This window comes from Acanthochromis polyacanthus, chromosome 6, assembly GCF_021347895.1.
Source record: "Acanthochromis polyacanthus isolate Apoly-LR-REF ecotype Palm Island chromosome 6, KAUST_Apoly_ChrSc, whole genome shotgun sequence".
Classification (NCBI taxonomy): Eukaryota; Metazoa; Chordata; class Actinopteri; family Pomacentridae; genus Acanthochromis; species Acanthochromis polyacanthus.
In genome coordinates this window covers 36,297,635-36,312,403 of record NC_067118.1, presented here as the reverse complement: position 1 = coordinate 36,312,403, position 14,769 = coordinate 36,297,635, and the positions used below count along the sequence as shown (strand labels likewise).

Genomic DNA, 14,769 nt, shown 5'->3' with positions numbered 1-14,769 from the left:
GTGTTGCCACTTGCAAACCCAAAACAGGAATAAAACGCAATCAAAGAATTTGAGGGGGGCTAATTATGTGTTTTTGAATTTGTGTTTGTGTAATTAAGGCTTATTTTCCCTCCAAAGAGGGATGCATGATCCAGGGGCTTCAGTGGTTATTGTGTTCCTGCAGGAACTCCAGGAACAGAACCGTGGGCTGCATAGCTGTCCTTCCACGGATTCTGTCATGATCCAAAGTCATAGGAAATAATGAGAGTGGCTCGATTACTCAAGTTTGCTCAGTCAACATGCGTGCTGCGTTTTCTGCGTTGCCTAACAGTGGGTTCAGCTTCACCTTACAGCATAATTATAGTCGTTCACCAGCAGTGTTTTTCATTTAGTGAGAGACGCACAGAAAGAGGAAAAAATGGAAAAAAAGGATGACGAGTTAATATGTTGCATGATTTTTAAACAGATCACCCCGCATCATTCACACCACTGTTTATTAATCATGCGTGCAGTACACTTGTGTAACAACTGTTCAAAATCAAAAAAGAAAGGAGGATAGAAATCTAAAATCTTTCTCAAATCGTCTCCTTCACTTTCACAAATCACTGTGTGAAATTTACCTTTAGCATGTGAGCGATTTGTGGGAGAACACTGTGTCTCTTTTTCTGTTTGTTCAACTTTTTGTGGATAGTGAAGCGATGACTGAGCTCATGGGATTGCATTTTAACGGGCTCGTGTCTTATTTGGTCTCCATTCTCTGCGATTGCTGCCTTATAGTAACCTACTTTCTATTGTGCAGCATGTGTTCACCATCATTGATGATAATTTGTCTTTTTTGTTATTAAAACGTGAACATTAGTAGCAGTACAGTTGAATTTGAGAGAAACAGCCCAGCCACCGCAGTATTAACAGTAGTATTAATATTTATAATAATAGTAGAAATAACAGTAATAATCTTACCTGTGAAACGCCATAAAACTATAAAATGCATGTGAGTGAGTGCACTCTGCAGTTTGTGCTGTGCCTTTTTAAGGAGCTGTAGCTGTTTAGCTAGCCTAGCAGCAGCCCATAAACATAAACACACACAGCATATCTCTGTAATTGTCATAAGGCAGCAAACGAGAGCGTGTTACTGGTTTTCTTAGTGCGCCTGTGGTGTTTGAAAATTATTCGTTTGAACCTCCTCGATCTTACCTAAAGCCAACCACTCCTACACATCCAACTCTTCCAAATTGATATATGACAATATCTACTTTCGATCACGTGTCTCCGGGGCGACTTAGACGGATTGCGCGTCATCTCGCCTTCCCAAATTTTTCCCTTCTGCTGCAGCTCGTATCCAAAACATCTATCTATAGTACGGAGTACGAGAGAGAGAAAGATGTTTAACTCGGTGAATCTGGGCAACTTCTGCTCTCAGACGCGCAAAGACCGGACATCCGAGTTTGGGGACAGGACGGGCTGCGCGTCCAACATCTACCTCCCCAGCTGCACCTACTACGTGCCCGAGTTTTCTGCCGTCTCCTCGTTCCTTCCACAGGCCCCGTCCCGGCAAATCAGCTACCCTTATTCCACAAATCTGTCTCAAGTGCAGCCGGTACGGGAAGTTTCATACGGCTTGGAGCCTGCCAGTAAATGGCACCACAGAAGCAATTATGCATCGTGCTACTCGGGAGAGGATCTGGTGCATAGGGACTGTCTTCCACCATCCACCATGACAGAAATGCTTATGAAGAACGAGAGCGTGTACAGCCACCACCATCACCATCACACCCACCCGGGCTCCAATCACCCCTCCACAGGTTTTTACTCCGGCGTGGGGAAAAACAACGTCCTCCCGCAAGGCTTCGACCGCTTTTTTGAGACCGCGTACTGCAGCAGCACGGACAATCAGTCAGACAATTGTTTACAAAAGGGCGAGGGAGGGAAGCTGGAAAGCGACTCCCAGCAGCAGCAGCAGCAACAGCAGCAGCCCACAGCCTCTGTACCCGGAGCGTCGGAGCAGGAAAAAGACCCAGAAGATGAGGAGGAACATACAAATTCAGGCTCATGCACTTCTTCCTCCGCAACAACCAAGGACGGCAACGCCAGCAAGAGCAGCCACTCGAGTAGGTATACCGAAGCTGTAAAATGGGGGAAGGTTAAGGGGACTAGCCCGGTGTTTTGTCGGTCAGATTTTATGTGGAGTTTTATAAGCATTCAAAGGATTTTATTATAACCCTACAAAGCTCTTTCTTGCAACGAGAAGAATTTTTACGATGGGAAAGCGCTTTGAAAAAAGGGGGATGTTATACACAGACGCCTCTATGGTGAGAGTCTGTGAAATTTTTAAGAGAGAGCTATTGTGACAAATGTTAACTTTGATCATGAACTTGCGTTGGGCATTTTAAGGGATTTTCTCGTTGGGCTGTCGGGAGTAAAAACCAATTGGGCAGAACATTGCTTTTGGCGTCTTGTGAATTTTCTTTTAGCACTGGCTTCTCCCGCAAAAGACATGCTGCAAAGAGTATTACACACTTTACGGTTAAACGCGTTCTTTTCCATCTATCTATCCACCTATCCATAGACCTATCTAGGAATGTGTATCTATAGATGGGAAAGAACCGCTGGCTCCATTTACTCGCAGTCACCAAATGAATCAGTATCACACAATCGATTGTTTTGTCTCTTCCTGCATGGCTCTGCAAATTAAATTATTTCCCCAGAATCCGCTGAATAAAAGCTTGAGTTCTTTGTTTTATTCCTATTTCATGCATGCCTAGTAAACACTCGCATGCCTTATTTTGACATTGCCAGCAGTAACCAGTATGAAGTGGAAAAACAATACTAATGTGCTTGATTTGAAAGGGACAGAGGTCATTATTGTCGTTCAGCTTCATGTACACTGTATCAGCTCAGCTAGGCTGCAGATACAAGCTAACTGAGACCAGTGTTTGCCCCAGTTCCACACAAAAAACACAATAAAACAATCTATTTCCCCCGTCACCTGTTTGATAAGAAGTTATAGGGCCACAGAGGTGCTCGTAGGCCATTGCAGACAAGGGCAATGCATTACAGCTCACTGCCAGAAGATTGTGTAAATAGTTAGTTTAGCTCCAGAGGAATGTGTCGCACATAATGCGGTGAAATACTTTTGTTGTTGTATATTTATAACAGATAAACACGTACTTAGAGGCTGTAAGTTGATATTATTTGCTCCAAGCGATTCGGATATTTAACACTCTTTATGACTGGTTTATCTGATAGCCTCAGCTACTTCGCTTGATGAATGTTGACTGAAATGTTATCATTACTAATGCCACTGAAACTGAATTCTTAAAGGCAATCCTCTCGCCATCTCAGCACTCCCGTTCTCTCTCTTTTTTTATTTAAAATATCTGTTTATATTATTGGCATTTCGTTTGGCGTCACTGATATTTCCATTTATTTTTATATTGTATTTATTCTTTCTTCAGGCGCTCCTCGAACAAGGAAGAAGAGGTGTCCATATTCCAAGTTTCAGATCCGTGAGCTGGAGCGGGAATTCTTCTTTAACGTTTACATCAACAAAGAGAAAAGGCTTCAGCTTTCCCGAATGCTAAACCTCACCGACCGCCAGGTTAAAATTTGGTTTCAGAATAGAAGAATGAAAGAGAAGAAGCTGAGCAGAGATCGCCTCCAGTATTTCTCTGGAAACCCACTATTGTGAGCAGGAGCCGAAAGTGTCAGTCATTGGACGGGTGGCATTGAAAGGCCTCCTCTTATCTCATTGAATTGTAATCGTGGGCATCAGCGTCTTTTTCTGAAGGAGCCCAGAATCACCAACAGTGCAATGTTAAAGTGGACAGTGGAAGAAATAGGCCTGCATGGGAGAAAGTCGCCATTTTCTTATTGCTCCTTTACGGGCGGCGATGAATTTCTAGCTGGTCCTCAAAAAAGGCCTACATGGTTAGAATAATCATTTATATGCTGTTCTTGAATATGTCCCTCTATTTATCACGATTCGCCCATTGTGTTTACTCTACTGTTCATATAGACATATTTGTTAAAATATCAAATGTAACAAACAGTTTGAATCCTTATTGCGCAGACAACTTTTAGCTCTTATCCCCCCGCTGGTCTTTGTATATAGCATATCATTATCTAATTATTTCTCGACCAGAGTACGAACACCTTGCAGAAAATCTCCAGGCTGCATTTTTCTTTTTCTCCATTGAGAACTGTGACGTCCAATCTGTGAAAGTATTACCCCCCCACCCCACCCCCACCCTCCTGTACAGAGCTAGCCTATGCAATGTGCATTCGTGACTGTAAATAGGCGTATGTTGAATTTCCTTTCCCCTGTCCCCTGCTGCTATTTTTTTCAGTACACTGCCCATACAACTTTAGCAGCTTTAACGCCAAAGCTCGTTAAATTATTTGCTTCAAACATTGGTGCTTTGGAATTCCAGAGTGGGGAAACAGATTGTCGGCCTGTGTATCATTAACATAATACCTATGAAATAAACAGAAACGTATAGGCAAAACTCAACGACTTTGTGCTTTTTGTGCTTCCATGATCACAATTCCCATTTCTGACCATGCATTTATTCTCACAGGCGCACTGTTGCTTGTTTCCCTTTGCTCGTTTGAGTCATGTAGCCTTTTTGGTGCTGCCCATAAACGTGTGTATAGCTTATAACTGTTGGCCTACATAGATAACGTTAGTAGGCCACTACATGAGCATACACACATTTGCCATGGTAAATTTGGCGGCGATTGTAAAACTAAAGAGTAGTCATTATTGCGGGCCTACACTTGTCACATTATTTTGTTTTTCTCGTCTATTTTAAGGTTGCACAACTCCCAAAGATCACGTTTGAATTTTTACGCACGTTTTAAACGAAGATAGAGCCCAGATCTTAGAAATGTGGAGAAAGAGAGTGGAATGATAACCTCTTTTAGTGCCCACTAAATGGAATCGCCACTCTTGTAGTCTAGACACTGCCATAAAGACAGAGGCACTAAATGGCTATTTTTTTCTCTTAATTGCACCGTCTGTTCGGGGGGAAATGGCGTTCACTTCCGCAGTAAATAGTAAACAAGCAAGACTGGATGTCCGAAGGGAGAGAAATCTTGCCAAGAGGTTTCGACATGAACTCGGTCTGTGTAGTCTGCAACGTCAAAGCGACCCCCAACCTCTCATCTCTCTGGTGCGCGCAACCGTCATGTCCTCCAGGTCCAGCATTCTCCTAGTAAGCTGGAAAACCACCAGTATATCCAAAGAGAGTGTGTGTGTGTGTGTGTGTGTGTGTGTGTGACTATACATATATATAAGCATCATTGTATGTAGTTGGACAGTGGTATGCATAAATGCAAACCAAAAATATATACAGGAAATATCTATCTTTATCTGTGTATTTATATTTATATATTAGAAATTGAAATTAAACTATTATTTTTATATATAAATTTGTATAAAAAATACGTGTGTATGTATGTATATATATATATATATATATATATATATATATATAGTGTGTCTATAGAATTGAATCCTGACAGATTAGAGCATAATCCTTTTAAACTGACCCCAAACCAGCCTATTTCAACACATGAGTTATGAATAAATAATTGTTGACTAATTGGGCCATGTGTTAGGAATTGTAACAGATAGCTAGGGGAAAGGAAATCATAATTGCCATTTCCTCCCCCCCCCCCCCCCCATATATGTGTGTGTGTGTGTGTGTGTGTGTGTGTGTGTGTGTGCTTTTACGCGAGCGCATGTGCATTTCCTACGTGTTCCCGTGCACTCAACATATGTGCATGATGATTGCACGTGTGCATTAAGTACAATTTATAATTAAATGTAGTCTTTGAACTTCAATAATGTCAAGGCCTTCACCTTTAACCCGCTGCAATAAAGTGGAATCAAGGAGCCCCTTTAGCCCGGAAATGTGTGCAGCGGCGGAATGGGCCAATGAGAATGAGTGGGAACAGAAAATGGAATGTGTACAGAGACCAACTTTGACCCCTCGCATTAAACTACAGCAGGTAACTTTGCCAGCTTTAGCACGCCCAGTAAATACACTTTATTGTCCTTGTAAAATGTATACGTTTTCACGCATGAGACGTTTTAAAACATGTTGGTATAAACTGTAGGCCCGGATTTGTATTCTCGAAGAAAAGAAAACGTGTTGGCGTGTGGCTGTTGCTGTGAAGGATGCTTGTCGTAATGGGTGGCTGTGGAAGTGTAAACATGACTGTTTGTACCTGCGTGGGTGTGGAAGTCCAGTCCACTCTTTGATTCTTGACTTTACAAAGAGCCAGATTGTGTTTTCTTCTTTTTTTTTTTTTGCTTTAGACTGCACTGCTGTTGCATTCACATGTAAAGCTTTGAGATCAGCTTGGCGTAATTTTGGTTAGGCTGGAGAGGGGTGGATAATGGTTAAGATTTAGATCAGAGCTTCAAATGGTAAAATGTCAGAAAAGAAAAGAAAAGAAAAGAAGGGGGGAATTCCCTCTGGCTGCATCCATGTAATCGGAGCTTTTTCACGCATTTCTCCGGGAAAACGTCACTGTCCGCATGAGCTGAAATCTGACTTAATCTGCGTATGTTAGTGTGTTATCAGGAAGAAAGGACAGGGGGCCGTTCTGACAAAAGAAAGACGATGCACACTCGCCGAGATCAAGGCTATAGGAGCCCCTCTCTCGCCACACCCACCAACCTTGGCCCTGGGACGGTGACGTGGGTAATTTGTAGGCTTCTCCAACACCCAACGTCACTAACAGAGAGCGCTGCAGAGCCTCCTGCAAATGTTGTCCATCAGCCACACGGTGGCCAAGAGTCTCCCGGCCTCTGCTCTGTTTTGTTTCCTCTACAGGATCTTAAAAACCCGATTCCTGACATGGATGCCTCGGTGACAACACAGTAGTATTATTATTAGTCGTATATGACAAATCCTCCTTGCTGGTGCGCTTGGTGTGGCAGAAGGACGGTCCACTCTGCTGGAATGCAGTTCCTGCCATGGTCTCAGTCAGTCTGGCTTGTTGGACTTGGGTGTTGTTGGGAAGGAAAATGGCGGTGTGTTTTATGTAGATGAGGGGAAACCGGTAGGGAGAAGATATAGCCTGGTGCCATTAAAATGCACCAGGGGCATTAATTAGTTCAGCTACATAATTATCAATATATATTTTTTTAAAGAATCTCTTGGTGCTGTACAACTATCAGTTGGTTTTCTTTTATTTTGGGTCACATTTCAGCTGTGAACAAATAGATTGTGTGTTTGACTAGACAGTTATAAGATTATAAACCAAACTAAAATAAAAAATGAGACGAAAATAACACTATAAAACATGTTTCTTTGCAATAAAACCAACAGCTTAAAAGAAAACATAGAATTAAAAAAATTGTTGGGTAAATGTTGAAAAAAAACCCGAAGGTTTACTTGCTGTCATTATTTTTTTAAATTTCTGTTTTGCAGCATGTCCTGCTATTTTGTTGCGCAGTAAAGGCAACCATTAATCAGTTACAATTTATAAATCATTATTGCGTTTATCTTTAATTTTGAAACAAATGTGGAGATATTACTGATTTTTTAAACAAATACTAATCAAGGCGTTATAGGCTGTTGAGTGGTTTTATACCACAAATCTTCTACTCATATCTCAGCACCTAACCGGTTCTATGGGGCCGTAAAACAGTTCGTCGCTGTAAAACGAGCTGCTGGTTTTGCTGCAACCAGCTAACTCTCAAAACGCTTTTAATTTACATTTCTATTTTTTTCCTGCAAGGCGGGTGTGGATGTTGTCATTTTTTATTTATTATCGAGTCTCACCAAAATTTATAGAAAGTTTTCTCCATGCCAGCGAGTGTGCGTATTCGGCGCGGTGGTCAGTGCTAACAATGGAATGCTGCTGCACTTTGATGGCGGTTATCACTTTGGTTTTTTTAATTAAAGACTTACATGATTCTGGCACCGTAAATTGCGCACGGAGTGGACAAGCGGCATGAAATAGGACACAAAGCAGAAGCCCTGCTCACATCCAACTGGAAAGATATTTCAAAGTGGCTGCCAGGAGCAAATTGGTTGTGTCGCAGCAGTGGCTCCAATCAGGAGACCTGCTACCATGCAGCCTGTCCGGCGGCGCCCCACACCTCATACCTGTGCGCGTTATGAGCACAGCCTCCAGGTTTGGAATCAATTGGACGATAATTTAGTGTTCGGCGCTGGTTGTAGTTTAGACAAGTGTAAAGACCGTAGTAAAATATAGTCACAGTCAACTGTTGGTGTGTGTGTGTGTGTGTAGCCAGCAGTGAGGGAATTCTTGAAGGTTTAATGCCCACAAAAATACAGCACACGCTAAAGAGACAATGTTAATCAAGCCTCATTTTAAAAGTTAGCATCTTTTTTGCGCATTTTCCAGGCGTCCGAAGCACAGCACGAAATCTGCAGGGACAGCTTGGAATATCTTAAACTCGTGTTTCCGTGTTAGGCATAGACCTGAACAATCAGCATTTTGTTATTGAAGCACACAGTATTCTTCCATTTCTGAATAGCCTTTTTGTTGATGCTCCATATATTGCCTACAGTATAACTGCAACTGATGACTGTGTTATACGTGCTTTAATGACCTGCCCTTTGGACTGTGGAGCGAAGTTGTTTTTCTGTTTTGCGGCTCTCACTCCTGTGTGAATGCAGGCGACCACTCCAGACTTTTCTGTCGTCGTGTGCAGCAGTGACTCTTGCAGATTTTATCTTTCTAAGTCAAACCTGTGGTGTCAAAACGCGCATTTTCACGCCGTTAGATGTGAGACATTACAGTATTACTGGTATGTCTGCACACCTCTGTCCTATCTGCGACATTCAATACACATTCTGCATTCTGAAAGTTATTCTGTCAGATGTGTGGCTTTCCAACAAAGCTTCTGTTCCACTTCACCATTTCAGGTATAAGACATCATTACGTGCCAAGTCTGTCTGGTGGGGAAAAAACAGGCCGGAATGTTCTCAGCATCTTTTGTCAATTTTTTAGCATTTATTAGATGCGATTACCTTGTGTTCCTTTCAGGGTTGTGCGTGTTTAATTTTCTTTTATGGGCATGACTCTTGTTGTGTGCTGTAGGCTGACTTGGTGGTAGCCTGCAGGCTAGGTGTGAGTGTGTCATAAAGTATTCTTTGTAATTTTCTGGGATGTGAGTGTGTGAAAAAGGGGATAGCCGCATTAGGTGTGGTTAATACATCCCTACATGAAGCAGCATGTGCATAAAGGAATGATCGAGTCTGAAAATACCCAATATCTGGAACATTTAGCTCCACGTGGAATAAAAATCTTCCAATGAGTTGCATTAATGCAACATGTTTTCTGTTTGTTCCTCTAACATCCACAGTCTGCAGCTAGGAGGATCCTCATTTTCTATTCAGTTAAGAGGAATGTTGGGGATTTCAGAAGGAAAAACACAGATCAAATTAGTTCTGGTATTTATTTCATTTACGCTGAGTGTGTCACTGACAAACAAAGTCTGTCTCTTCCTGAAACATCACTGTTCGTCTCGAAATGCACCCAGGGACATTTCAGTAAACAAGCATTGATGTAAAATGTTGGCCTTGCCTTTGAAAATGATTCTGAACTGCACAGATAGACAGACAACCAGGCAGGCAGACAGACAGGCTGGCATGCACTGGGCAGAAGCACTGCTGTATTCAGGCTTTCTAAAAAAAACACACACACATTTAAAATCGGATTTACGCACGCCATCACAGTCCGTATTTGTATTTTATAATTGCCCAAGGCTCCAATTGTTTTAAGCACTGATGCGACATGCTTTTGTGGAATACTAAATGATATCCACTCCTCACTCAAAATTGTGTGGCTCCTTTAAACTATGAAATTACAGAAACGAAAAATTTTGCACGCATTAAATATATATATATATATTTTAGGATTCGATATTTTTTCTGTAAGAAAACTCTGCAGTGTTTGACTTAGTTTATATTTAATTATATGTTACACGGCTGACTCAGGGCCAAATGTGGATTTAAAAGTAAATAAGAATTGAGAATCAGTACCTTATGAAGTTTCAGCAGCAGGGTACTCACTGTGTGTATTATTTCGCGGAACTACAATTTTATTTGGATTGAATGAACGTTCAAGAGCGCAACACAGAAATCCCAGGCCTAACACTTCACTGATAGCCGAACGAAGGCAAGCGAACACAAAGACTAGTAAATAAATAATACGGGTTCGACACTAACTTCTCCGTATTGCCGAGCACAGTTCACTTAAACATCCACTTTATGAGCAACATTTGACTTTGTGTGGTAGAAATGGAATTACAACAATGGGATTCTCCTACTTTATAATTTAGATTTTAATTCGTGTGCTACGAATTTCTTCATTACGTTTTTAATCCTCACTGGTGTCAGTATTTTGCAGTCATTTTTCACTGACTGCTTTCAGCTGCAGAACAGTGTTTGTTTACGTTGTTGCTTCTGACATAATTTTGTAAATCTCTTTCCATTATCTTTCAACATTTAAATAATTTGGAATGGAGAACAAATTATGAGGCCAGTCAACGTTTTACAAACTTTCTGTAGAAATACGTGCAAAACTCACATTCATTTGGAAGGGAGAGCCTTATTTTTAAACACCACTGGCTCACATTTAGTCTGACATTTAAAATGCTAACACCAAAAATGCAAAAACGCCAGTAAGACTGTTAATGTTGAATACATAGCACACTGAAACCACATGCAAAGCAACAGGAAATACCAGGAAATAAATGCAGGAGTGTGTGTAACGATAGCTCAGGTATGAATTATTTATTAGGCTGTAAGATGTTCTGTGCTAGCATGAAAAACAGAAAAGAAAAGCCATTGTGCTGGTTTTATTTTTATTTTACACCGCAATAATAATCATCATTTTAGGCCATCATTTGCGCACAAATTCCACCGACTAGTTTACATTTTCTAAAACATTTCATCAAAAGAGACAGTCAAATAGCCAAGTGTTGTTTCATGAGTTAGTTGAAGTATCTGACTGGTCAAATAACGTGGCAAACTTGTTTTTATTTAACGAATTGAATTTTGGTGCAGTTATCTTGCAGTGGCAGTAATATAAAGATAAGTGCAAATGCGAAATTTGAGGGTGCAAATTTAAAATCAACTTTAAGTGACTGTAATTCTGCAAATGCATTATATCCTATAGCTCTAAGTTTAACAGATCAAATGCAAAAACGAACATGCACTTCCTTGGCTACTTCACAACATCAGTGAGACTATTTTTTCCTCAGTTTACCACTGATATGAGCATGTCCTGGCTTTTCTGCAGTGGTTTTCTTGAAGAAATAACACACCTACACACAGCTTACCTGCGAAATCTGTGGCAACAACAAAGCAAACCGATGAAAACACATAAAATGAACTGACACAAAATGCACTCGATTGACAAATCCTCGATGGCTTCATCTCCACAGCGAGTAAAACGAGTCCAACGGCGACTGAGTTTATTTTCTCTCAAGTATTTTAAAGTTTTGAACTGAAATGGAATTAAAATGTTCGAAAACCGTGTAGTAAGTGCCCCTCCAAAAAAAAAAAAATCCCTGCCGCAGCAGCAGCCGTCCTTTGTTCTTCCTGGTGTGGCCTGCTGCTGTGACCAGTGGACGGTCGCTGGGTGGCGCTCTTGCTCCACCAAAAAGCCTCCAGGTTTCCCAACTTGACCGCGCTGACGTCACGTCAGTCTGGAGCATCAAGGCCACTTCCACGCCGCTATTGGTCTGAAACTCACATGACATGTCTCCGAGCATCCATAATTATGTTCCTGATATTTTTGCACCCCCCTCCAAAAGATGTCAGCATCCTACTGTCCTTGTTCTCCTGGAGAAATCCCGTAGTTCAGAGCAGTGGAACACACCATTCCTGAGTTGCCACATGAAAAAAATGTCATGTCCGAACAACATAGCTCCCGGTAACTTCCTCATGGATTCCTTAATGGGAGGATCATCTTCCTTCAGGGGTGAGGGTTATTCCAGCAACCCCGGAATGTACATCCACTCAGCCGCAGAATACGGATATTCAGTGATGAGAAACAATGGCAAGGTTGGACCGTCTCCACTCTCCAAAAGAGACGAGCTTCCTCCGGGCGCTCTGCCGCTCAGCGGCTTCCAAGATGCGTCCTACCTGTCAACACAGCTGGCTCCGTGGACCCCAGGCTCCAAAACCAGTAGGGACGAACAACCTGTTGCCCAGTGTTTACAACCCTGCTCGTTTCCAGCGGGCAGCGTCAAAGAGGAGGCGTTTTGTTGCCTCTATCAGGATGACAGCAATAAGGGGAAGCAGACAACAGAGTCAGCCACTTACATCCGGCTTGGGGACAATAGCAGCCGGTCTGAGCAAACTGCCGCCTCATCCAGCGGCTGTTTCCAGGTGTACAACGGAGAGAGGCCGCAGCACGACGACCAGCAATTCCCCTCCGGCTTCTCTCTGACCCACTTGGCGACATCTGTTGAAGCAGCGGCAGAATCGACAATAAGTTGCAGTAAATCGACGCAGGAGACAACGAGGGAGGTTTCAAAAGCAGATGAGAGTCAGAGCAGGAGGGAAGAGAAGGCCAAGAGTGACAGCTGTTCAGATAACTCGGACGGGGAATTAAAAGGTAGATTATACGCCCCTCACCCCCCTCCTCAACACACATGCACACATAATGCTGCGCAGAAATACAGTACACACACACACACACACACACACACACACACACACACACACACACACACACCATTTGTTTGACAGTTTCAGGAAAATTAGCCCACACGTGCATTATTCATAAGCCGAGCCTGCGCACGTTGCGTTTGTCACAGTGGTGTAATGCAGGCTTGTGTTTGATAGCAGTCATATGGGCTGTATGGGCATTTGACAGCCTGGCCCAGCGGGGGTTATGGTGCCCGTGGCATTTAACACCTTTCCATTAATGTGAGAATGTGAGATGGGCAGTTATCATTGAAATAAACACGCTCTCTCACACACGTTTATACACACACACACACACTCTCTCTCTCTCTCTCGCTCGCTTTCTCTCTCTCTTCCTGGGGTCATTTCCATCGTGAGACCTAACCATTTTTAACAGCACCGTTTTATGCTTCAAAATTCTGGTGTGGAGCCAACATTAAATTCTCCGCTGCTGCTCTAGTTGAAAACCTCTGGTCACAGCGCCCCGCATTATTACAGCCGCCAGGAGACATTTCTCAATATTAAGTCTGAGAAAGCTCTCCAATAAATTTACACTTTTCTGCGTCGACGCAATTCAGGATAACCACTTGACTTTTTACTGCGTGATTATTTCAAGCGAAAACCCACTTTTGACCACATTTGTTTTCATTGACAGTGGCTGGCTGATGCGAATGAATTTGGCCTTTTTCCCCCCCAGCCGTTTAGCGAAACCACGAATATGCACGGTTGAATTAAATGCTAAAACTGAATTTATCTGGAAAAATGACCATCAGTTGATCATATAATAAACACAAGAATTATTAGTATTAATATGATCCCCTTAGAAACTGATTGAAGCTATGCAGTTAATGTTTATGCGTATTTTTCTTTAGCTTTTATTTAAAATGAATTTCATTATGTTATTTATGGATTTAGCGAACAGCTTCATACATTATAACCAATGGGCTTCTTTTATTTTATTTTTAATTTAATTAAAGGATGCGTGTGGTCAGTGTGTGTGTGTGTGTACACCCTGTGTTTACATGTGTGTGCGCGTTTGTGTGTGTGTGTGTGTCCTGTTAATCTCATATTACTGAATTAAATGTTTTGGTAATGATTAAATGTGGGCCACACACTGAGTATTCACATTAGGGTAATTATTGTATACTGTAACCTCTCTGTGTGTGTGTGTGTGTGTGTGTGTGTGTGTGTGTGTGTGTGTGTGTGTGTGTGTGTGTGTTATTCCCCAGAGTGTGCAAACTAATCAAGAAATTAACTCAATGTGCAGCAGTGTGATTTTTCCCCCCTCCTACTGCTACTGTGGAGATGTCTTCCTTCTTTGTCTCCTTTTTTTCTAACTCTGTTATTATGCTGCAGAGACTTCCCTCTTATTTTGAGATGAACCTCCAAAAAATTCATTTGGCACCGGTGTGCAAAGGTAATAAAATTTTATGGGAGTCTGAGGTCCAGCATAGACAAAAGAAGTGCTTACACACCCTACTTTGATTTGATCCAATTATAGTTCTACATCGCACAAAAGCAATTTGCCAGCAGTAGGAGTTGGTGCAAAAAAAAAAAGATGCGATGCTCGGCGTTTGTTCATTTTGTTCAAGAGAAGGAGGAAGAGTCCACACGCAGGTAAAGCTGAACTTAGAAACTACTAATTCTTTAACCCATTTGGACGGTGTTGAATGTGCATTTGTTCTCTGGGTGCAGCATCCAGTCTGTAGGAAGCAGGTTGTAATGCTGCAAACGATCTCTGCGCAAAAATGGCCGTGATGATTTGGCCGCAGTTCCTTATTGTGTGTGTGTTGTTTTTTATTTTATTTTTTAAAATCTCTCTCCGGTAGGTGATTTATCCGCAGAAAAGACAACGGGGAACTGGTTAAAAGCCAAAAGTGGACGGAAGAAGCGGTGCCCCTACACAAAGCACCAGACGCTGGAGCTGGAGAAGGAGTTCTTGTTCAACATGTATCTGTCTCGGGAGCGCCGCCTGGAGATCAGCCGGAGTATTAACCTGACCGACAGACAGGTCAAGATCTGGTTCCAAAACAGACGCATGAAGCTCAAGAAGCTGAGCAGGGAGAATCGAGAAAGGGAGCACGGTGCAGTTTACAACTACTCCTGA

The 14,769-nt window shown here is 42.2% G+C and overlaps 2 protein-coding genes across 2 annotated transcripts; both read left to right on the top strand.

The window, feature by feature from the left end:
- The first annotated feature begins 1,218 nt into the window (after nucleotides 1–1,218).
- On the top strand, nucleotides 1,219–3,667 carry hoxc11a (homeobox C11a). Its single transcript, XM_022211348.1, has 2 exons — nucleotides 1,219–2,087; nucleotides 3,435–3,667. The coding sequence occupies exons 1-2, from the start codon at nucleotides 1,361–1,363 to the stop codon at nucleotides 3,665–3,667; spliced, it is 960 nt and encodes a 319-aa protein (XP_022067040.1). The 5' UTR covers nucleotides 1,219–1,360.
- Nucleotides 3,668–11,876: 8,209 nt separating this feature from the next.
- On the top strand, nucleotides 11,877–14,769 carry hoxc10a (homeobox C10a). The gene is made up of 2 exons (XM_022211350.1): nucleotides 11,877–12,561; nucleotides 14,492–14,769. The coding sequence occupies exons 1-2, from the start codon at nucleotides 11,877–11,879 to the stop codon at nucleotides 14,767–14,769; spliced, it is 963 nt and encodes a 320-aa protein (XP_022067042.1).

What these genes read in the sequence shown, in the direction of transcription:
- hoxc11a (XM_022211348.1), top strand. Translation starts at nt 1,361, where the DNA reads ATGTTTAACTCGGTGAATCTGGGCAACTTCTGCTCTCAGACGCGCAAA. An exon ending in CAGCAAGAGCAGCCACTCGA is followed by an intron (nt 2,088 to 3,434) that starts GTAGGTATACCG and finishes TTCTTTCTTCAG; the next exon opens with GCGCTCCTCGAACAAGGAAG.
- hoxc10a (XM_022211350.1), top strand. Translation starts at nt 11,877, where the DNA reads ATGTCATGTCCGAACAACATAGCTCCCGGTAACTTCCTCATGGATTCC. An exon ending in GAAGGCCAAGAGTGACAGCT is followed by an intron (nt 12,562 to 14,491) that starts GTTCAGATAACT and finishes TCTCTCCGGTAG; the next exon opens with GTGATTTATCCGCAGAAAAG.